General features: G+C 59.5%; 3 protein-coding genes and 1 long non-coding RNA gene across 4 annotated transcripts; 3 read left to right on the top strand and 1 right to left on the bottom strand.

Annotated features, from left to right (window-relative positions):
- Positions 1 to 1001: 1001 nt before the first annotated feature.
- On the top strand, positions 1002 to 5024 carry LOC119111403 (uncharacterized; the record flags this gene model as incomplete). Its single annotated transcript, XM_037235217.1, is given in 6 exon segments — positions 1002 to 1167; positions 1389 to 1534; positions 1934 to 2298; positions 3154 to 3366; positions 3636 to 3722; positions 5020 to 5024. Coding segments are annotated over 6 exon segments (954 nt in total).
- Positions 5025 to 5935: 911 nt separating this feature from the next.
- On the top strand, positions 5936 to 7207 carry LOC119111840 (uncharacterized). The gene is made up of 3 exons (XR_005095627.1): positions 5936 to 5975; positions 6222 to 6358; positions 7102 to 7207. It is a non-coding gene; the product is annotated as an uncharacterized LOC119111840 (long non-coding RNA).
- A 67-nt stretch (positions 7208 to 7274) lies between these two features.
- Positions 7275 to 16353, top strand: LOC119111402 (trichohyalin-like). The gene is made up of 13 exons (XM_037235216.1): positions 7275 to 7294; positions 7609 to 7758; positions 9173 to 9345; positions 9602 to 9702; positions 9985 to 10133; positions 10589 to 10756; positions 11769 to 11918; positions 12271 to 12513; positions 13384 to 13554; positions 15076 to 15342; positions 15385 to 15473; positions 15846 to 15965; positions 16326 to 16353. The coding sequence occupies exons 3-13, from the start codon at positions 9284 to 9286 to the stop codon at positions 16351 to 16353; spliced, it is 1548 nt and encodes a 515-aa protein (XP_037091111.1). The 5' UTR covers positions 7275 to 7294; positions 7609 to 7758; positions 9173 to 9283.
- Positions 16354 to 16437: 84 nt separating this feature from the next.
- On the bottom strand, positions 16438 to 19248 carry LOC119111401 (SET and MYND domain-containing protein 4). The gene is made up of 4 exons (XM_037235215.1): positions 18432 to 19248; positions 17905 to 18026; positions 16648 to 17364; positions 16438 to 16503 (listed from the first exon to the last, which is right to left on the bottom strand). The coding sequence occupies exons 1-4, from the start codon at positions 19246 to 19248 to the stop codon at positions 16438 to 16440; spliced, it is 1722 nt and encodes a 573-aa protein (XP_037091110.1).
- Between the last annotated feature and the right edge of the window lie 2079 nt (positions 19249 to 21327).

Raw genomic sequence — 21327 nt, 5'->3', positions numbered from 1 at the left:
CAATGCCTATAAAGAAAATGAATTGATGCGCTTCTGTGCCGTTTTTCTAAATGCAGACATTTCCGGCTTGCCCGATGCTAACTGCTGCAACTGTGCATTGCACAAGCACGTCGTGGCCACAGTGATGGCAGACAGGATGTTAATCAGTGCTTTGCAGTTGTATTGGTGCCTCCACTGGCTCTGGCTGCCGAGATGTGCATTAAGTGTGAAGAGATAAAAATCAGGCAAATTCATTTTGGCCGCTGCTGTGTACATGGCTCGTGCGCATCTGGCACAACATGGTTCCCCACGCAATTCTAATTCACTGCCGTGACGTGTCAATCTCTAGTTGCTCCGACCCCTGGTATCCGAGATGTATGAACGGTTTCGAAAGCCTGGTCGTCGGCTTTGTCGTGGGTCGCATTTGCGGGTCGCCGCCCGCGCAGCACCGATGGGGCTAAGACAAACCTGGCACGTGCCGCGCCCGGATTGCGGCGGTTCGCGAGCTACCTGTGGAAACGGCCCCATGCGCCCGCGCGTCCTGTCCAGATTTCACTATCCAATTGCCGCCGGTCCGGGCGCGACGCGACGCAAAATGAGACAGGCAAACAGACGCACTGTCAGGAAATAGTATATATATAGATGTGTACTATGCATAGTTTATGCGGCACAGCTGTTGAGGAACGAGGCTTATTACAAAGGCTGCATCAACTAACAATCAGTGGTGGCAGAGGTATTGACTTCTAGAAGGCATACGTGCCGAGCAGTCCCGGGCCAATGAAGTTAGAAATAACCTCATAGTTAAAGTAATGGTCACTTGGTATGCGCTGTTTCGCTCATCATGAGCAGATTAGACAGGGAATATGAAATCAGTTGATTCCCTTTATTGTTCCACTTGATTGTATCATTTTTGCCACCAGTTAATAGCGAAAATGATACAAAAAAGTGACTATGGTGGGGGGATTAATATCAGATTGAGGACCATTGTATGGCCACCTGCAAGCGTGCAATCTTGATTACAGGTCCTATATTTGAGGCACCCAGCAGATCATGGATGTACCTGGATCCAGTTTATGCAATGGGGCGAGTCTGCATTTTGACGACATCTCAGTGGAGCCGGGAACTCGGGATGCCGGGGAAGAGGACGAAGCTGAGACAGCGGAAGAGGAGGAACGACGAAATCAAGAGGTATGCTAAGGCTGCAAAGTGGGACAAGTTGCAATATAGGAAAATGTGTTTGCCTCATTATCCAGATGAGGGTAGATATGCATGCTGCTGAACTTCGTCATCTCAGGCTCAACTTGCATCAAACCTGAGCACTAGGCTGCCAGCTATTGTTATGCTCATCAAACAAGTTGTCTGATTAGCCATGGAATGCTGAGTGATGTTCTTGTCGATTTTGTTTTCAGCTCCAGAATGTATTGAAGGATGCATTTGATGATCTCATTGAAGATGATGATGAAGATGAAGATGGTACACTGAACCACACTGGTGACCCAAGTTTTCACCCAGAAAAATATCCCACCTCTACACCTTTTGTGGCTGATAGAGAAAGGTAGGTTTGTATAACAAACCTGATTAAATCACAAATCAGCTCAGATATATACACACATGTGTATATATATATACATATATAACATATACATACATATATATATATATATATATACATATATATGCATATATATACATATATATATATATATATATATATATATATATATATATATATATATATATATATATATATATATATATATATATATATATATATATATATATAATCTGCATTAAGCACAGAACATAGCTGAAGGCGTCATCTGCCTTTTTTCCGCCGCCGAACGATGTACAATTGTATGAGCATCATATGTATGCGGGTATGGCAATGCATGAAAAGATCCCAAAAGGCATTTTACCCAAACAGCTGATATGTCTTGTCTCTCTATCGGTTCAGGTCGCTGTTTGACGAGCTGGGCGGCCAGTACAACCTGCCGCGTATGAGTGATCCGGACGGCGGGTACGTCACGCACCCGGACGGAGACTACCCTCGCCACCCGGATGGAGATTACCAGCGCCACCCGGATGGAGATTATCAGCGCCACCCGGACGGCGACTATCCGTGCCACCCGGACGGCGACTACCCGCGCCACCCGGACGACTACCCGTGCCACCCGGACGGTGGCTACCGCCGGGACTCAGACGAGTACGAGCCGGAGCCGGTCGGCGCTTCTGACGCGTACGTGACGCTCCGGCCCGAGGAGACCAACAAGAGCCTGACCGAGATGGTCAACACTCCGCGCCAGTACCTGGACACGTCTGGTGAGCGGGCGGCGGAGGAGGCGCGGCGCCGCTCGAGGTGACCGGCCCGGGCGCGACGAGTCAGGGCCGCCGCTGCGCTGGCGGCTGGCGGACGTTGCGGCGATCGCTAGCGCTGTCGGTCGCGAGCAAGCCAAACGCGCATCGCTGACAGGGCGACCACTTGCATCGTGGGTGTTTTTTTCCGGTCCTATCCCCGGTGAAGGATGACCATTGTGATGGGGAGGGGGTGGGGGACGGAAATGACTGGTGGATTTGGAGCTCATTCTGCAAAGATGGGGATCTGGTGCGCTACACGAGACTTCCACTGTCACTAGGGGTGGTGAGGCTAATGACCTTCACTTAGCGAGTACACGAGTGATCGCTGTTTTCTTAGGCAACGCTCTGAGCCCTTTTACTTCGTGAATACTTGATGTCAATAAATTGCACATCGCCATCATGCAGCTGCATGAAGCCATGCGGGGAACTGCTATATGGCCTGCAGCGGGGCCGTGCTGCAGCGGCCGCCTCGACTCTTGTCCGGCTCCGGTGGGTTTTTCGATCGCGGTGGACTCGGGCCGGGTCTGTCTGTCGCGGCTCTTGTGATCCGAACTGTCAGTGTTGCTGCAGCGCGTTGTGCGGGGACTGGCCGTAGTTCCTGAGTTTGAATCTCAGACTTGCAGCGGCCGCCTGCCTTAAGCGTGTCGAACGCCCGCTGTCTGAACCTCTCCGGCGTGTCTGACCAAGACCGTCTAGAGTTGCGGAGCGCGTCCGACCAAGACCGCATAGACTTGCGGAGCGTGTCTGACGTTTGCGTCACCGGTCCCGGTTTCGTCCGCCTCCGTCTCTCACCGTTGATACCAGCCGGTCGGCTGGCAGGCACGGACACCTCGGCCGCCCACTACCGGCACTGTTACACCAGTCCACGTAACGAGCTGGCGACGTCGGGCGACGCCGCCGACGAAGACGCCAGCAGCGGCAACATGATCGAGATGGGTCTGAAGGCCCACGAGGCCGACTGGGGCGGGGACCGGCCAGAGCGGCTGGACCCCGGCAAGTACGTGGCCAACAAGCAGAAGGACTACATACTGGGTGAGTGCCGCGGAGGCGGGGCAGGGGATGTGGGGGCTGCGTCGCTGCTTACGATACACCTCGTATTTGCAGGATGATGTTATTCGGTCGCTTTGCTTGTGAATGGCTGCGTTGCGCTGCTGTTGTTTTCCGCAAACTGGAACCTGCAACGAAGAGCCGCGTCTCGCTTGAGTGAACGCCCGCGACGGATATTTTGTGGGGGCCCGCGTGCCGTGCCGTCGTGGTCGAGTTGTGCGCCGGCGGTGCTGATGTCGGCCGGCCGTCGCCAGCGCGCTCGTCTCGGGACCAGCTGGAGACGCTGTACGAGGCGCGGGGTCACGAGATCGGCCGGCTGCGGGCCGAGGCGGAGCGGGTACGCAGCGACACGGCCGCCGAGCTGCGCACCGCGCGCCACCAGGCGGCGCTGGCGGCCGCTGACCGCCAGGGCCTGGAAGTCAGCCTGCAGCAAGCCCGCAGCTTGCTCGGTACGCACAGACAGGGGCAGAGATACCGTATGATGTACGACAGTTGAACAACTGTAGCCTTTCGTATGTGTGTATTTGTTCCATTATGAGGCTATTACAATTATACACTTCGCCACACACGTGGAGAAATAGTGGTATCCAGCTTCTCTAATAATATTGCATTATCTCAAATAACTTAATAGCTTTTATTACGAGGGTTTTGTTCTATAAGCGTGAGCCACACACTGGCATGGTGGTATCCAGCTTCTCTAATAATCTTGCATTATCTCAAATAACTTAATAGCTTCTATTACGAGGGTTTTGTTTTGTAAGCGTGTAACTGATTTTGCCACTAGTAACGCCTCTCGACTTTACAGTGGAAAAAGAGGCACTGGTTAGTCAGCTGAAAGGAGAAACAGATTCCCTCAGAATTCAACTACAGGCATCGGAGGAAGCGAAAAAGGAGGTGCGTGTCTGGCCGAATGTCATAATTTGGTGCGTGGTTGGATGTGGCTTCCATTATAAGGCTAACTGTGCTTCTACTTTATGTTTACTTACGTTCTACGCGTTCGAATGACGTCTGCCGTTCGTCCGTGATATCTCGCAGCGCTTTCTGTGTCTTTTGATGGTCTCCGATTCTAGTTGGAGCCGTGCCATTTTCATGAAATGGTGAGAAGTGCGGCTAGCACCAGTGCTGGCTGTGGCAGGCCGGCTGCGTCGCGTGTGCGCGTGCGTGCGCGGCCTGACTCCGGTCGCCCCGCTGTCGGCAGCAAACAGGCCGCCTGCAGGCGTCCGAGGTGACCGTCGCCAGCCTGCAGACTCAGCTGGCCGAGCTGCAACGCTCCGAGGCGCTGGCGCGTAACACGCAGCGCCACCAGCAGCTGGTGGACGGCCTGCAGCGGCGACACGAGCAGGAGCTGGCTGAGCGGCAGCTGCAGCTGGACCAGCTCACTGCCCAGCTCACCCGCCAGGTGAGAACGGCCAGCCGCAGCCAGCCGGGCGCTGCCAGCCGCTTTGCTCGCCAGGCTTGACCTGATCTTTGGCGTGAATGCCGACCTGTTGTGTGGCATGAGTGCCTACCTCTTGTGTGGCATGAGCATCGACCTCTTGTGTGGCATGAGCACTGGCCTGCTGTTTGGCACTATTGCTGACCTGTATTGTTGGATGAATGCTGCCTGTTGTGTGGCGTGAGTGCTGACCTATTGCGCAGCATGAGCGCTGGCCTGTTGCATATGTAACGGTCGGGGCCTAGCTGAGCAGTTCTGGCGGGCAGGGGAGTTGTGTGATCAGCTGAGCAGTTCCGGCGGGCGCGGGAGTGCGCGCCCCGCTGGGGGTTAGCGGGTGGCGGCCGGAGGATACGGGTGTGGTGAGAGTTGCTGAGATTGGAGATTGGCTGTTGTTTGGAATAACAACAAGAGATTTTTGAACACGGACGTTGACTTTTTGAACTAGTAAAAACGAGAACGAACGCGGGCACAACACATAGCATGAGTGCTGTCCTGTTGTGTTTCATGAATGCTGGCATGTTGTGTTGCATGAGTGCTGACCTGTTGTATGGCACGAATGCTGGGCTGCTATGTGGCCTGAGTGCTGATCTGTTATGCGGCATGAGTGCTGGCCTGGTTTGTGGCATGAGTGCTAGCCTGTTGTGTGGCATGTGTGCTGACCTGTTGTGTAACATGAGCGCTGGCTAGTGTAGCTGAGTGAAGTCAGCTTGGGGCCAATCCAGTGTATTTGTTGAAGTGCATGTATGTCTATTTTATGTATTGAAGAGCAGAATGTCATACAGGCAGAACGTCATGTCGATGTCGTCATGTCGTCATGACACCCCGTGCGCCCGTCGACGAGTGGCCTGTGGCCTTCACTATTGGACACGTCCCCGGTCGGCTGTCAGCTCGGCGGTCTCCTGACGGGAGCTGTCGCCGCGCCCGCCCCCAGACGGAGCTGGCGGCCAGCCTGCAGTCGCAGCTGACCGATTCGGAGCAGGACCGGCACCGGCTGGCCGCCGACAAGGGTGACATCATCAACCAGCTGACGTCCGGCCTGGAGGCGGCGCAGAGCCGCTGCCGCCAGCTGATGCAGGGTGACGCTGCGCAGCTGCGCCAACAGCTGGCTGCCGAGGAGACCCGCCGGCTGCAGACCGAGCAGCAGCTGGCCACGGCTAAGGTGGGGGTTAATGGTGTTCCCTAACTTATTTTTGCTGCTTTAGTGTGTATATTAATGTCATTCACGATTCTTGGGCATTGATCCGTCGAAGATGGACATGTTTCTGACTTTTCGTGTCTTTAACGGATGTTCACGTTTGCGAGGTGAAATGTGATGCTTCCGTGCCGTCTTAGATCAACTGGGAGATGGCTGTCGGACCCTGTGCTGTCCTCCATCAGCTGACTCGCCGCTCGGTTGGCCCCTCAGGAACAGCTGGCGAACCTTCAGCGTGACCTGGACGCCTGCGAGTCGGTGCTGCGACTGGGCGGTACGGAGGAGCCGGCCGCCGACGCCTTCCAGCTGGGCGTGGCGGCGACGGCCCAGTCCACCCCGCAGGCGGCCAGGTGAGGTGGGCCGAGGCCGTCACAATCGTCGCCTGGAGCACATCGCGTGCAGCTGGGGGGTGACGCGGAGAGGCGCTCCATCCACGGCGGTACGGAGGCAGTGACGGCTGCGTGGCTGGCGGGGTCACCGAGTGATGTTTGAATATTGTCTGATAGTGGTTCCCATCCCTGTTTTCTGACGATGGGCTGTGACATTGGTTCGCTGCATTCCCTGACTGCTACCTCTGATTATCTGATATATCTGATACTGATTGGCGCCCTGAACCCCAATCATCATCCTCATCATCATCATCATCATCATCATCGCTCCATTCCCTGACTGCTACCTCGTAATGATCTCTCGAAGTTTGCCTAGCAGTCTGATGGAAAGATCCCCCTTACAGGGACGTGTAATGGAGGCTGCCAGGCTGCCTGTGTGCCTCGATGACTGGTGCAAATGTTGATGCCCTGACGGTGTGTCGGCCTAGCACCGCCCCTGACGGTGTGTCGGCCTGACGCCGCTCCTGACGGTGTGTCGGCCTGACGCCGCCCCTGACGGTGTGTCGGCCTGACGCCGCCCCTGACGTGTGTCGGCCTGACGCCGCCTGACGCTGTGTCCGTCTGATGCCGCCCCTGACGGTGTGTCGGCCTGACGCCGCCCTGACGGTGTGTCGGCCTGACGCCGCCCCTCGGTTGTGTCGGCCTGACGCCGCTCCTGACGGTGTGTCGGCCTGACGCCGCCCCTGACGGTGTGTCGGCCTCAGGACGTCCTCTGGCGGGGAGTCGGCGCCGTTCTCGCTGCGCCGCGAGTTGGTCCGCTCTCTGGAGAACACACGCGCCCGCCGCGAGGAGGTTACTCGTTTGCGGCCGCAGCTGGCGGACGCCCAGCAGCAGCTGGAGCTGGCGCGCCGGCAGCTGGAAGAACGTGATGCGCAGCTGGCCGTCCTCAAGGATCAGGTCAGAGGGGGAGAGTGGCAGGACCGGGACAAGAGTGCTGCTCGTAACTTGTGCGCTGGCATTGGGACGTCAGGTCGTTTTTCAGGTTTAGGGCTTGTTTGTCAGATGGCAGTTGTTTCCGGCCCGTATGTAACGCTGCTGCTGTTCCATTGTGTTACATGCATGGCTGGAGCCGGCTGACGGGCGCCTGAGATCATCACGCTTCCACACGGCCCATTTGCCTCCACCGCCGTGGACGTCAGTCCGTGCTCGGTCAGCGCTGAGTGGGGACCCTGCGACGACCTGACCGCCACTGGTACGCATGCGCTGGACAGGTGCAGCAGCTGGCGCCTGCCGGCCAGCCGGGACAGCCGGCTGAGAAGGTGGCAGAGCTGGAGCGGCAGCTGGCCGCCGAGCAGAAGCAGCGCAAACTGGCCGAGGAGCAGCTGAAGAAGATCCGCCACGAGGGCGAGAAGCTGCACAAGGTGAGACGAACATCAACCAAGAATACGGCACGCCTTCGGGCTTGACTGACGTGATCATGATCGGGATCTAAACGATGCTGATGTATATGCTGCAGAGAGCAGGTGACCCTCGTGTAATTATGTCGCTTTCTTCCTACGGCGGCTGTCGCTTACGCCATTTCTTGCTGCTGGGTATTGGTACAACGGTGATTGCATCACAAGACTTGTACATAATCGTGTACAATAACTGCTGAGCGTGAAAATGGAAAATCACGAAACTATGCAACTGGTTTTTACCTGGCTGAACTCGGTGGAATCGGTCCAAAGGCCCTGTCGAGATGAGAGTAAGAAAGGTATGATGCGGAAAATTGATGGGAAATGTTTGAAGTTCCGTATTGTTGCATGAGACGACGAATCTCCAGTATGCGTAATCCCGCATCATCATTATCGTACCAGGCGATGTTTGTGCGTCAGGAAAGTTTGCCTTATTCCGTGTAGAATAACCAGGGGGAAGGAAAGATAGACGTATTTATATTTTGGCTTGCATGCTTTTATTGGTATGAATAACTAAGAGGAATAAGGCTAAGAGTGCTGCCTTATCTATATGTGCAATGTTCCTCGCAAATGCATTTAACAGCTTATGTAATTGGGAAAGCAAGGCCAGCTTGCCCTTACTGTAATGCAACGGATACAATACCTTACGTCTTATATGACTCATCAGTAAGGCAGATATGGGCACACATATTTCAGAAATGGAATATCAGGCCAAGTAATGTCATGGAATGTCATGGAATGTGCCTTATTTGGCATTGTCAATGACCGCCATGCATACATCGTAACGTGCAAGGCGTTTGATCATGGTGTGAAACCAAGTTATTATGACCCTGGAAGTCGACCAGCTCTAAAACCCCAATCATCATCATCATCAGGTCTTAAGTGCACTTTAAAGCGCTACTTAGAATGTGAATGGTTAACTGCACACACACACGACCAATGTGCGAATTTAGAGCAGAATAGCGAGACCTCGCACAGTAACGTTCAAATCAAACCATGACACAAGGACGAAAAAAACAAAGCAGAGCACCAACAGGGATATGTGTTGTGTCAAAGGGTGAAGGGATGTGAGGGTGGAGGGGGAGAGATCATTTTCGAGCCACCAAACTTGCCTGTCGAGAGACGGGGTGTGGTCGAAAACGTGGGATTTATGTGACGTGATGTGCGTAATGATGATGTGCTATGTAATGATGTGGTAATGATTGTGTGATGGTATTGCTGTGTCCTGCAGTATTGGCATAGTGCCTGTAAGTTGTATATGTAAATGTTAGGATTTTGATATTAATCTAAGGGGAATTGAGGGTTAAAGCTGTCGAGTGGGGTGCTAAGCCCTGTTTGGCGGGCTGACCGTCGGCTGGTCGGCTGTGTGTGTACGGGGCAGACGGCGGAGGAGCTGCGGCGTCACCTGGCCGAGCAGGTGGAGCAGGCCGACAGGGCGCGCCTCCAGGCTGTGGAGGAGGTCCGCCAGGCCTGTCTCCAGCTGCACGACGACATGATGAACAAGCTGCGCTCCGAGAAGGTCGAGGAGTACGAGGCTGAGCTGGGCAGCGTCAGGTTGGTCCGCGGGCACGGCGGCTTCCGCCAACGCTGCTGGCTTGCTGTTGCCGGGTCCTGCTGCACCATGCTTTTTGAGCCATGTGTTATGTTGTTATTCTTGTGTCGCCATTGACATGACAGTTATTCCGAGCATGAATTCGGGCTTTTTATTTTTCGTTGGATCCACTAATCCTTTGTTGGAGATTGTCTTTTATTCCTTTCTGTCTTGGTTGTGTTCCCGTGCCGTCAGTTGTCTTGCACGTTTGTTTCTCAGGGCGGACCTTGCCCGTACCCAGGAGGAGTTGCACGATGTTAAAGAGCTGTATGTCAAGGTGTGTCAAGAAAAGGATCAGTTGGAGGAGAAAACGAACGAGGGTAAGCTCATTTCCATTTGGCATTGCTGTAAAGCATCGAAGAGGCGAAGACATGCCGGTTTTGCTCTAAATTGTGATTTGTTGATCCGCTCTCGTGCCTATTCATCTTATTCGTGATGACGCTAGTTAGGACTGCTGAAGTGTAGTCAACGAAATATGACATTTATGGGTAGCAGTATTTGACGGCGCAAAGTTGTGCCGCACAAAAACAATGCAAAAGCACGGCCATGATTTGGCGTGTCGACGGCGGCTTTATTATCGTGTGTGACACTGACCTCTTCAGAGCGGAAGTCGGCGGTGGGCGAGCGCGAGCGGGCGGTGAAGACGGCGCTGGACCACCACTACGACCTCTGGTACGCCGACTGGAGGGTCAGCCAGCAGGCGGCCGTCGCTGAAGCCGTGGAGGCCGAGCGGCGCCGGCAGAAGGTCGAGGTCAGTCTGGGGGACGCGGCTGGGTCTGTACAGGCGGCTGGGACGGCTGGGACCCCTGGGTCAGCCGAAAGGGATGGTTGAAATCCGTTGAGGGGGACGGCTGGGATCGGTCGAGGAAATGACTGGGGTTTGTAGAGGGGATGGCTTGGGTCGGTCCAGGGGATAGCTGGGGTCTGTTGAAGGGATGGGTGGGATCTGTTGAGGGGATTGCTGGGTGTGTCGAGCGGATGGCTGGAGTAGTCGAGGGGATGGCTGGTCCTGTCGAGCGGATAGCTGGGGCAGTCGAGGACATGGCTGTGATTTGTCGAGGGCATGGCTGTGGTCTGTCGAGGGGATGGCTGGGTCCGTCGAATGGGTGGCTGGGGTTGTCGCACGGCAGCCGTACCCACACTGGTCGTCACATTGTGTCTTGTCTGTTGATATTGGACTATGGCACTGTCGTGCCTTTCCACCAGGTGGGCAGCGCCACGACACAGACCTGTGCGCCGGCGGCCGTGGTCAGCGCCACCCAGACCAGCCCGCGGCAGCCCGCCCCGCCGCCGCCGACTGCGCCCCACACGCAGCACAAGGCCGTCCAGTCGGACGACGAGACGTCCGCCCAGCACCTCGACAAGCTGAAGAAGGTAACGGCGGCGGGCGGCGGCGGCGGAGGCCCTGGGCCGTGGGCGGTCGGCCGGAGCGGAGTCTCCGGGCTTTGCGCGGGGTGGTCGGTGCATGAGCGCGCCCGCCGTCAGGCACGCACATTGGTGTGTGCCAGCTGATAGCTGGACTTGACCATGAGGCTCCAGTTCTTGAGGAGAGAGAGAGAGAGGAAGACACGTTGATTTTGTGTCAGGTTTCACACTGCTAGCGGAAAGCATGTGTTACGAATTGATGAATGTACTGGCTACGGCATCGCTAATCGGCCTGTCATTCATCATGATTATTTGCATAAGGAGACCCAGCTGATTTGTGTTGTACAAACATTGTTTTACTCCGCATTTAAGGCGAGTTTCCGGTGTGTGATTTGGTATTGTCTTCGTGCTGATCCGCGTCCTGTTTTGTTCCATTCCGTTTTTTGCTAGCGCCGCCTCCGTCCCAACGCTGGTTCCGTCGGCCACCTCTGCATTATCAGTGTGGACCCCGTCGTCGGTCGCCTGTGGCGCATTGTTTTGCTACTGCTTACGGTGTCGCTGTATTTGCATGGATGTCCAGAAGCTGAAGCGTGCATGCCTGGACAAGAGAAAGCTGGAATCGGACGTACAGAGTTTGCAAGAGCACATTAAGCAATCTGCATGCGAGCACGAAGATAGGATGAAAAAGGTACTCAGCCCTATTTAGTCATTTCAAGAGATCCGTCGAACCGTCCAACCTTGGAGCTCGTATCAATACCGATGTTCTTCCGGCGTTGGGTTGAATCCTGACGGCAAACTGAGCATGTCCGCGACCTTGTCAGCCGCGGACTGGACGGAGGGCGCGCCGAGCCGTCCCGTCACGAGCTGTTCCCTGTTACGAGCCGTCCCGTCACCAACCGTTTCCCATCACGAACCGTCCCGTCACCAGTCGTTCCCCGTCACGAGCCGTCCCGTCACCAGCCGCCCTGTCACGAGCCGTACCGCCACGAGCCACCCCGTCACGAGCCGTCCCATCCGGCAGGAGCGGGCCGAGGCGGACCGGAAGCTGCGCGAGCTCAAGCGCCGCTCCTCGGGCGGCGCCGACAGCGAGCTGGTGCGGCGGCTGCGCCAGGAGCTGGAACAGACGCACGCCCAGCTGCAGAAGCTGACGCAGCAAACCAGTGTCGAGAAGGTGGGCCGGCCGAGTACTGCTGGGGAGGGAGGTGAGGTGGGGGGGGGGGGGGGGGGGGCACATGACACGGCTCGCACTCACCGTGCGGCGGCGGTGATGTTCAGGTCATCGCTCTAGGGTGTGGTGTTTGCGTTGTCACGGGGGTCGGACAGATAATTGCAGTTTCATCGTTGTTTGATTATTGTGTTTTTACATTACACGGCTGCATTTATGGTTGGCAGCTTAGTGTAGACACTCAGGACGCGTGACTTCATCGCTAACATTGCACTAGGTTGCCCTGCGTGCACTGTTGTTTGGCACCTGTGACCCGTACTACACGCCTGGCCTTGGTAACCGCGGGCGGCGGTGTCAGGAGGAGCTGGTCACGACGTATGAGACCCGGCTGCGGCTGGCACTGGAGGAGGACCGCCGCCTGGCGGCCGCCGTCGTCACTACGCGCCGCAGTCAGCTGACGGCCGACCAGCTGACGGCCGAGTGTGAGCGGCTGCGCGCCGAGACCGAGCGCTTGAAGGCAGAGCACGAGAGGCGCCTGCAGGAGAGCGAGGAGGGCTACCAGCGCGGCCTGGCCAGCTACCGCGCCCTCATCGAGAACAACGTGAGGCACGGGAGCGACGGCCGGGATCGCGGAGAACGGCGGGAGGCGCAGAGGGATGGGTCGGTTACCGGGCCCACGCAGGAAATATAGGAATAGCTGCCCGACCACCTGGAAACAGTGTGAGGTGCATAGGAGACGAAGCCCGGAGCTGGGCGGCGTGGGGCATAGGATGCGGGGCCAGTTACCGCCGGCCGAAAGATGACAGCGTGAGGGACGAGTACCAGGGAACACCAGGAGTGCAGGACAGAACTGGCGGCTCAGACGAGCGTCCCGGAGATGGGGCAGGTGCCTTATATCGTGCGTGAGGGACGAGTACCAGGGAACACCAGGAGTGCAGGACAGAACTGGCTGCTCAGACGAGTGTCCCGGAGATGGGGCAGGTGCCTTATATCGTGTGGGGTTTGCTCCCAGTTCATACTTTTCAATGGCTTATGTGTTTCCAAGCTGTTTTGTTACCTTGCGAATCGTGGATTCTTTCCGTCATTGTCCAACGCGGCAGCAACGGTCACGTATTTGACATAACACGGCATTTTCCTCGTGTGTCCATTGCTGAACCTCGGTCAACGGCGGAAAATGAGCGCCACGATCAACGAGACCTCATCGACCCTCCTGCGTTCTCGCCAGGTGGTCAAGGTGACCAGTGCCTGGGACGGGTGTCTCGCACCTCTTGTGCCGGCTCCCGACCCATGATCTATACTGGTGCTAGGTGGCCTATCTGACCAGTGTCTGTGAGGGGTGTCTCGCACCTCTTGTCCCAACTCCCGACCCATGATCTATACTGGTGCCAGGTGGCCTAGCTGACCAGTGTCTGTGACGGGTGTCTCGCACCTCTTGTCCCGACTCCCGACCCATGATCTATACTGGTGCCAGGTGGCCGAGCTGACCAAGGCCGAGGAGGAGCTGCGCCGGCAGGCCGCCGCCGACACCGAGCTGCTGCGGCAGGAGAACGCCCGGCTCGCGGCCGACAACGCCCGCCTGGCTGAGAGCTACGACAACGCCCTGGCGCAGCGGCAGGCCGACAGGGAAAACTACGAACAGCAGGTGAGGGCCGCTGGAGGAGTGAGGCTAGTGTGGGAGACGGCGGCCTGCTGACGGAGTGGGGCTGGTGTGGGAGATGGCGGCCGCTGGCCGAGTGGGGCTGGTGTGGGAGACGGCGGCCGCTGGCCGAGTGGGGCTGGTGTGGGAGACGGACGGCTGCTGGCCGAATGGGGCTGGTGTGGGAAACGGCGGCTGCTGGCGGAGTGGGGCTGGTGTGGGAGACGGCGGCCGCTGACGGAGTGGGGCTGGTGTGGGAGACGGTGGCCGTCGACGGAGTGCGGCTGGCTGTGGGAGATGGCGGCTGCACAGCATAGAGGCGGTCCTGCCTCTATGGGAACCTAGTGCTCTCATGTATGTAGTGGGGCATGGGAACTGACTTATTCCGTGGATGATTCGCTAACGTCAAGCGGCGACCATTTAGCGTCATGTCATAGCAAGCGATTCGGCGTTTGTCAAATTATGACTTCAGGGCTAATCTGGTTGATAGTTGTGGCTGTATCCCCGTCAGTCATTGTTCGTCCTGCTCAGTTGCCGCCCCCTCCCCCCCCCCCCATCCTGGCTCTGTCACTGCGTACGTGCTTCAGTATTCCGTGTCGTGGTGCACCTTCACTGGCTCAAGTCCAAGAGCCATGCTCGGGTGCGGCCGGTGTAGCTGGTTTACAACTGCTTGGCGGGATACACGAGTGTCAAGGTCGCCCGTATCGGTCCGTGGGGGTCAGTCAAAGAGAAATCTTACTCTAGATTTTATATTTGCCAAAACCCACTCCACACTAGTGTCTAAACGTACCAGCAGCACCAGCAAGTCTTGATTGAGTCTTCCTAGTCGAGTGACCTTCAGAACCAACCCGGCAACAGGCGGTTCGGCTTATGTGCTACCTTCAACTGAAAGTGATTCCGACGTCATGCAACGGAAATTATGCAATGAAAAACTAGCGGCAAACGTGACACCTTTCAAGGGGCAAGGGCACTTATAGTAGGCAAAGAAAACAATCGAAGAGCGGAATCGCTTTGCAATATTTGGAACTGTCTGATGTAAATGCCGCATTTACCATGCGGGTAAGGCACTGAAAATGGAGCTTAAAGGAAGTATGGAATCACGCAACCAAGTTGGGCTGAGTGAGGCCAGAGCATAAATAACGCCATAAGGGTACTTTGTTAGAGGCGGTGTCTGTTCCTCGGCTGTGACTAATAGCTACACATAACACGGCGAGACTCGTAATGCGGCACAGTCTACCCTTGCTGATGTCACAACGACGACCCAGTCCCTATGTGCGGCTAGTGACCGGCGACTGGCCGCACTGGCCGACTGGTGTTTAACGTCGTGGGGTGAATGAACTTTGTTGTCAGGGTCGTCTGTATTTGTCACCTTTGGCACCCTAACGGTCTCCATCACGCCCTTCATTACGAGGGGCCATGCGGTGTTGACGTCCATCGGTCGGGGTGTCTGTCAGTCTGTGTCGTCTTTGGCTAGCCCTCGTCCCGGCGTGTGATGTGTCCGCCTGATCCGTGCCCCGCTGGGCACAGGTGCGGCAGCTGGCGGCCGAGCTGGACGGCGGCGAGGAGCTGCGCGCCCGGCTGACAGAGCTCGAGTCGCGCCAACAGCAGGCCGACGCTGAGGCCACGGACCTGCGCGACAAGCTGCGCGCCAGCAAGGAGAAGCTGCGCGCCTACCACGGCTACGTCAAGGAGCGCGAGCAGCACTACGATGCCGAGTTCCGCCGCCTCGAGGCCGAGTACCGCGTGGCCGTCGGCAAGATGAAAGAGAAGGTGATGTTGGCGCGCGAGGGCGCGGCGCGGCGGCCGGCGCCGGCGCGCGCCTCTGCCGCCGCGCAGACGGACGTCAACGGCGAGGAGCTGGGCCGGCTGCTGCACGGCGTGTCGGGCTTCCAGCGGACCGTGTCGCAGCTGCGCCAGGAGCTAACGCTGGTGGTGGAGCGGTGCCAGCCGGCCGGCGGCGGGCTAGCGCCCCCGCCGGAGCCGCCCGAGCCGCCCACCTATCGCTCCCACGTGCTGAACCCACGCCGGCCCGCCTCGGCCGGCGCCCGGCTGGCGGCCGCCCCGCCGGCCGACGACGGCGCGCACGGCCACTCCGTTCGATTGGGGAGCGGACCTCAGCTGTATCCGGACCGGCAGGATGTTGGACCGCAGTGGTACCCCTCACGGTCCCAGAGCGGGCCACAGCTGTACCCCGGACGGCAGGACGGTGGTGGCCCGGTGTCGTACGGAGGCGGGGCGCCCGTCCGAGCGGCCGGGCTGGGCGGCGGCAGCGTCTCGTCGCTGGGCCGGCCGGACAGTGGCGCCACGACGGGTCGCGGCGTGTCGCCGCTGCTCCCCTCCGGTGACAACCCGCTGGCCTCGCTCGAGCGCATCCGACGCGACCTCAACTACATCTTCCCGCGCGAGGTGACCGGCCGGCCCGAGCCAGCGCCGACCGGGCGGCGGCCGTCTTCCGGGGAGGAGCTGCTGGCTCGTCTGGCCCGCCTGCCGCTCACGCCGCCGTCGAAAGACGGCAGTGGCCATCAATGACCTGGCCGGGGCGGCGAGTCGCTGCACAAGCAGCGACGCGGTCTAGCTCGTCCAGAGACCGGCTCGGCATCATTTACCATTGAAGCAATTGTTGAGTACCTGCATCATCTATCATCCGCATGAATCGACCATGGCGCGCGTTGTTAGTTTTATTAACCGAACGTTTTCAAATATACTTATTGTGATTTGTCTGCTGTGTAACACGTAACCAGACACCCACGCCTGGCTGAAGCCTTTCGCGTTCACAGAACGGTTTACAGGCGTCGCCGGCGCTAGGCTCCGAGACTACGCTTGCTGGGGAGCGAGCCGGCCGCTGCGCTCCGCAGTCCGCGCGGCGTGCCGCTCGGCCCCGCGGGAGCCTCACTCGCTGCGCACGTTGCCGCCGCTCTGGATGCAGCGCGCCAGCAGACTCTGGCGCTGCACGGTCTGCTTGTCGGGCGGCGCGTCACGCTCGCCGGCGCCGTCGGCCGCCACCACGGGCACCAGCGCCTCGGCCGCCGCCGCGTACCGGCCGAGTACGAGCAGCTCGACGGCGCGCCGCTGCGCCTCTGACGGCGGCTCGCCGTCGGCCAGCTCGGCGTACAGCGGCCAGCCCTGCTCGCAGGCGGCGCACTCGCAGGCGAATTGGTACTGGCGACGCAGCGCCGCGTACCGGCTAGTTTCGTCCTCCTCGTGGAAGTGGAAGCCGTAGTTGTCGAGCAGCTCGTCGCCGGCGCGCAGCGGCCGCGTGCTGGTGACGGCCAGGCGGCGGCCATGGCTGGCGCGCACCGCGTTCGGGAAGCAGCTGTGGTTTGCCAGGCTGACGGCCGCGTAAACGGCGCCGCCCAGCTCCTCGAACTCGGCCAGCCGCACGCCGCCGCCGGCCAGCCGCAGCTCGGTCACCTCGTACGCGTTGCAAGAGCAGCTCTGCAGGTGGCGCAGGGCCAGCGCGGCCGTGGGCGCGCGCTCGGCGGCCGCCACCGCGCCGGTCCGTTCCAGGCAGGCGGTCAGGTAGAGCGCCACGGCACACCGCTTCACCACGTCGCCCATGGGCCGGTCGGCTGTGTTGGTCACCTGGCTGTACACGGCGGCGTAGCTGAGCGAGTCGTGCGGCGCGTCGGGCGCCGGCGGTGCCGGCGGCTCGAAGTGGAGGCGCAGGGTGTCGGGACCGGCGCGCGCCAGCACGCGGAACACGAGCAGCGCCATGCGGCCCAAGTTGGGGTCGATCAGCAGATCGAGCACGCCGCACTCTGTGCCGTGGAAAAGGTGCAGCGCCTCGGAGCGGCAGGACTCGCTGCAGAATAGCACCTGGCGGCCGTCGCAGAAGGCTCTCAGACCACGGGCTGGTCAGGGCGGGTGGACACGTGTCAGAAGGCAGACTGATCTGGTGTGACCTAAAGAGCTCTTAGTGGGCTCTTAGTGGGCTCTTAAGGCCACAATGAATTGATCGTTGATCCGAAACGGAAGACGCGCGCACACACGCAGTTTTAGCTAACAACGATCCAGAAATATAGTTACCACAGGTCTGATTGAAATCCAGTGATGTTGAAACGCGCCACAGCATGACGAGGTTGTTTTGTGACGGCGGGCTGGAGGACACACGGCGCCGTTTACAAAAGATAGCAGGCACTGTTCTTTGTTTACATCTTGCCTGGAGCTCGCTTGCAACTCGTAATCTGGTAAAGCTTATGACTAAACTTTACAGGTAGCAGACGTAGTAGCGTTTCGTCGGACGCGGATCTTTCTGCGACGGAATGAACAGCCGGCTAGAGTGGGCACCCTCCGCGTGGTCCAGTGGGGCAGAGCTGCTGGCAACGAGGGCAGGCCGGGCACCGGAGCAGCACTGACCGATGCGCAGTCGGGACAGGGCAGCGGGCAGTCGGCCGGCCGGCAGCAGTTCTGGCAGTGGGTGACCCAGCGAGGCGGGTGCAGCGACCAGGCGAACGGCTCGTCCGCGATCAGCGCCGAGCCTGCGGCCAGCGGCCACAGGTGACGTCACGGCGCCGGCCCGACCAGCAAAGCAGCGGTTCGACAGCAGTACAGCCCCACACGGCGACTTTGTGATGCTCAACACGCTACCGATGTCCATACATGCTAACTTGTTTAGCCTATATCTGAACTTCAACGGCATTTGCCACATAACCATAAGAACGGAGACCGAGAAGGGAGAGCGCATTGCTGGCATGACTGCGGGGCACGGCGCCAAATCGAGGCCCTGGTGCAAAAGCAGCACTGCAGCGATCGCCGCCAGACGTCAGTCGTGTTTCCGGTTCGCTAATGGCTCGACAGCGCTTGGCATGAACGGGGGACACCTCGGGCAAGCGGCCAAGCTCGGCCGTGGTGTCCGAGGCGCGGCCGGCCGACGCCGCGCTCACCTGGCGGAATGTCTGTGTTGGCGACCAGCATGCGTCCGCGCCGATCGTCGACGGCCAGGTCCAGGGCGGCCGACACCCGCCGCAGCCGCGGGTGCGGGCCGCCGAAGAGACGCGGCGTTTCCGGCGCCGGCGGCTGCGAGACGTCCTCGGCGGCCTCCTCGCCGCCGGCCAGCCGCTTGCGGATGGTGCCCAGCTCCACGGCGTACATGGCCTGCTGCTGGCGGTCCAGCTGGCGCACGATCTGCAGCGCCTGACGCACGCTCGCCTCTGCCTCGTCGCGCCGCGCCAGCGCCGTCTGGAAGCGGGCCCGCTCCACCAGGAGCTGCACGTGCGTCTCAACGGCAGCGACCAGCGCCGGCTCGGCCAGCAGCCGCTCGGCTTCAGCCAGCCCGCTCGCCAGCTTGCCCAGCTCGTAAAGCGTCCACAGTCGGTTGATGGCCACGGCCAGGTAGAGGTCGCGCACGCAGCCGTCCTTGAGCCGGGCCGGCTGCGCCAGCTCCAGCGGACAGTGCTGCAGCGCCGTGTTGCACAGCACAAGCTTGCGCTGCGAGTCGGTGCAGTTCATTGCCATCTCGAGGAAGCGGCGCGCCTGTTCCTCGCTTTTGCCGGTGGCGCCGGCGGCGGGCAGGCGCAGGCGCGCGGCCGCCTGCAGCCGCAGCACCGCCTCCACCCGCTCGCGGTCCGTGTCGAGCGCGTCGAACTCGGCGCGGTACGCCTCGACACCGAGCGCCCGCAGCTCCGCACACAGGCCATCGTAGAAGGTCGAGAAGGCGTTGTCGCCGGGCGACTCGGGGCCGGCGCAGACGGGCCCGTCCATGGCGGCGCGCCGGACCGACACTCGACACCCACTGGCGCGCCGGCGTCGGTGGCGGCGGCGCCCGGGCGCCAGGTATAAATAGGACCGACGGCCTAGACTGGAGACGCAGGTGCCGCCGCGGACGGAACCGGCGCCGGCCCGATCGCAGAGCCGGTGATAGTGCCCTGTGGTGTGCGATCGCTCAGTTATATCTTGGATTAGTGTTTTTTGACCAAAATGGACTTGAGGCGTGTTCGAACAATGTCGTGATTTCGGTGCACTCCAGAAACGCGGCGGAAATTCCACAATGTCTTACAAACGTACGTCGGAAATCGGTTTTGCTGTCGCCCAGAGAGCAAATTTTTTAACAGTAAACGGTCGAAAAATGTTTTCCATTGGACCAACAGTCGGTAATGAATCTCCAGTCCCGACGTGGTGACCAGCTGACGTGCCGTTGTGCTGATCGGCGATAGCCGGTCCAGTCGGCCACCGCACACCAGGCCGCGCGACGGCACCGTTACCCGCTTGGCAGCCGTCGGCGGGACGGGGGCAGGGGTCGCTCCTCGCCAGGGTTCCACTCCTGCACCTCTATGACGTCACCGGTGTCGGCCGTCGACGCCGACAGGGTTCAGACGAAACAGCTCGGCCGGCTGTGGACCGGTCGGCCGCCGTCCCCAGTGACGGCGGTCAGGCCCACTGCCGTCTCCCAGCGCGAGAAGGCCGTGTCTGAGACTGACCGGCTGCGGACCGGTCGGCCGCCGCTCCCAGCGACGGCGGCCAGGCCCGCTGCCGTGTCTCAGCGCGAGAAGGCCGTGTCTGACACCGACATAGCACTTTGCTTCAGGGCAGCAATACGAGAGCTGGTCAAACACCAGCGATCGCGTGCCATCAGTAGAGGAAGCCAGCCAGGCCAGCGCTGGCAGGTCTCGCCGCAAGATATCACTATCCGCCACGAATCACGCTGAACCACAAGGATTGTATGCTACGGAATCCGACACCAGTTGTCTAGGCGTGGTCAAGAAAGCGGCATTTTGAACGCGGCCTAGCGATAAAGCATCTGTCATGGCCAGTGTCCCTCTGAGTTAGGTTCTGATGACTCATTTACATGCCGGTGGAGTTCTCCATGTATTGACGTCAAAGTCAGCGACACCTCACAGAAATGACAGAAAAGACATCCACACTGTACAAAACGCGTCTACTCGGTAATGAGAGCAAAATAACACTACTCACACTAATCGGCAAAATAAGGCGCATGTTTGGAAACGACAAATTCTTACTCGTACTTGGCTTGGCAATTACCATGCCAAAGTGCGAAAAAAGAGATGTCATTGACGCGAAACATTCAACCAGACTCAGTGTGTTCACAAACAGCCGGCGCCAAGGGACGACGGAGGTACGCACAACCGCGCCACTTACACCGTCCGTCTGCCGGAACATCCGCACCGTCGCCGGGTCCGCTCCGTCCCCTCCGCGGGCCGCTCTGTCCTGCTCGCCGCCGCCAATGCCGATCAGGGTTCCCCGAGCTCACTGCCACGCTCAAGTCCCATGCTGTCTCACTCGTCGCCAGTTTCGACTCTGCCGGAGGACTCCGGCTCCGGCTCCGGCTTCGGCGCCCGCTCTGGCTCTGGCTCTGGCTTGTACTCCGGCTCCGGCACCGACACTGTCTCCGGCTCCGGCTCCCGCCCAGGCTCTGCCTCCGGCTCCGGCTCTGGCCCCGGCTCTGGCACAGGATCGGCCGCCGCCGCTGGCGCTGGCTCGGCCGTCTCTACCGGTCCAGCCTTATCCGCCGGCTGGGCGCCCTCAATCAGCCGGACCGTCGCGGTGGCGCGGCCGCCCTCTCCCCCTCTTCCTCCTCTGCCGGCGTCGTCGGCGATGGCGGCGCCTGCTCCTGGGGCGGGCCCGCCCTCTCCAGGGTCGGAGCCGGGGCGGAGGCGCGGGCGCGCCGGCGGCCGCCCACAGTCGCCGCACAGCCAGCCGTAGCCGGGTCGCTTCGGTGACTTGGTGACGGGCGGCACTAGACAGCTCAGGTGTAGGTCCGAGCACAGTCGTCGCACCTGCGGCGGCCCACATCGGTGTCAGCTGACACGCCGCACGTGGTGA

The sequence above is a fragment of the Pollicipes pollicipes genome, unplaced genomic scaffold, assembly GCF_011947565.3.
Source record: "Pollicipes pollicipes isolate AB1234 unplaced genomic scaffold, Ppol_2.1 Scaffold_7261;HRSCAF=8764_pilon_pilon_pilon, whole genome shotgun sequence".
Classification (NCBI taxonomy): domain Eukaryota; kingdom Metazoa; phylum Arthropoda; class Thecostraca; order Pollicipedomorpha; family Pollicipedidae; genus Pollicipes; species Pollicipes pollicipes.
Note: the sequence above shows the minus strand (reverse complement) of the source record. Positions and strands in the feature narration are given on the sequence as shown.

Excerpts from the sequence above, each read along its gene's own strand:
- LOC119111402 (XM_037235216.1), top strand. The coding sequence starts at position 9,284 with ATGATGAACAAGCTGCGCTCCGAGAAGGTCGAGGAGTACGAGGCTGAG. Across the intron at positions 10,134-10,588 it reads GGCGCCGGCAGAAGGTCGAG|GTGGGCAGCGCCACGACACA; the intron begins GTCAGTCTGGGG and ends CCTTTCCACCAG. Across the intron at positions 15,343-15,384 it reads TGTTGGCGCGCGAGGGCGCG|ACGGACGTCAACGGCGAGGA; the intron begins GCGCGGCGGCCG and ends GCCGCCGCGCAG.
- LOC119111401 (XM_037235215.1), bottom strand. The coding sequence starts at position 19,248 with ATGGACGGGCCCGTCTGCGCCGGCCCCGAGTCGCCCGGCGACAACGCC. Across the intron at positions 18,027-18,431 it reads CAACACAGACATTCCGCCAG|GCTCGGCGCTGATCGCGGAC; the intron begins GTGAGCGCGGCG and ends CGCTGGCCGCAG. Across the intron at positions 16,504-16,647 it reads GGCCGCTGTACGCCGAGCTG|ACCGTGCAGCGCCAGAGTCT; the intron begins GCCGACGGCGAG and ends CCCGACAAGCAG.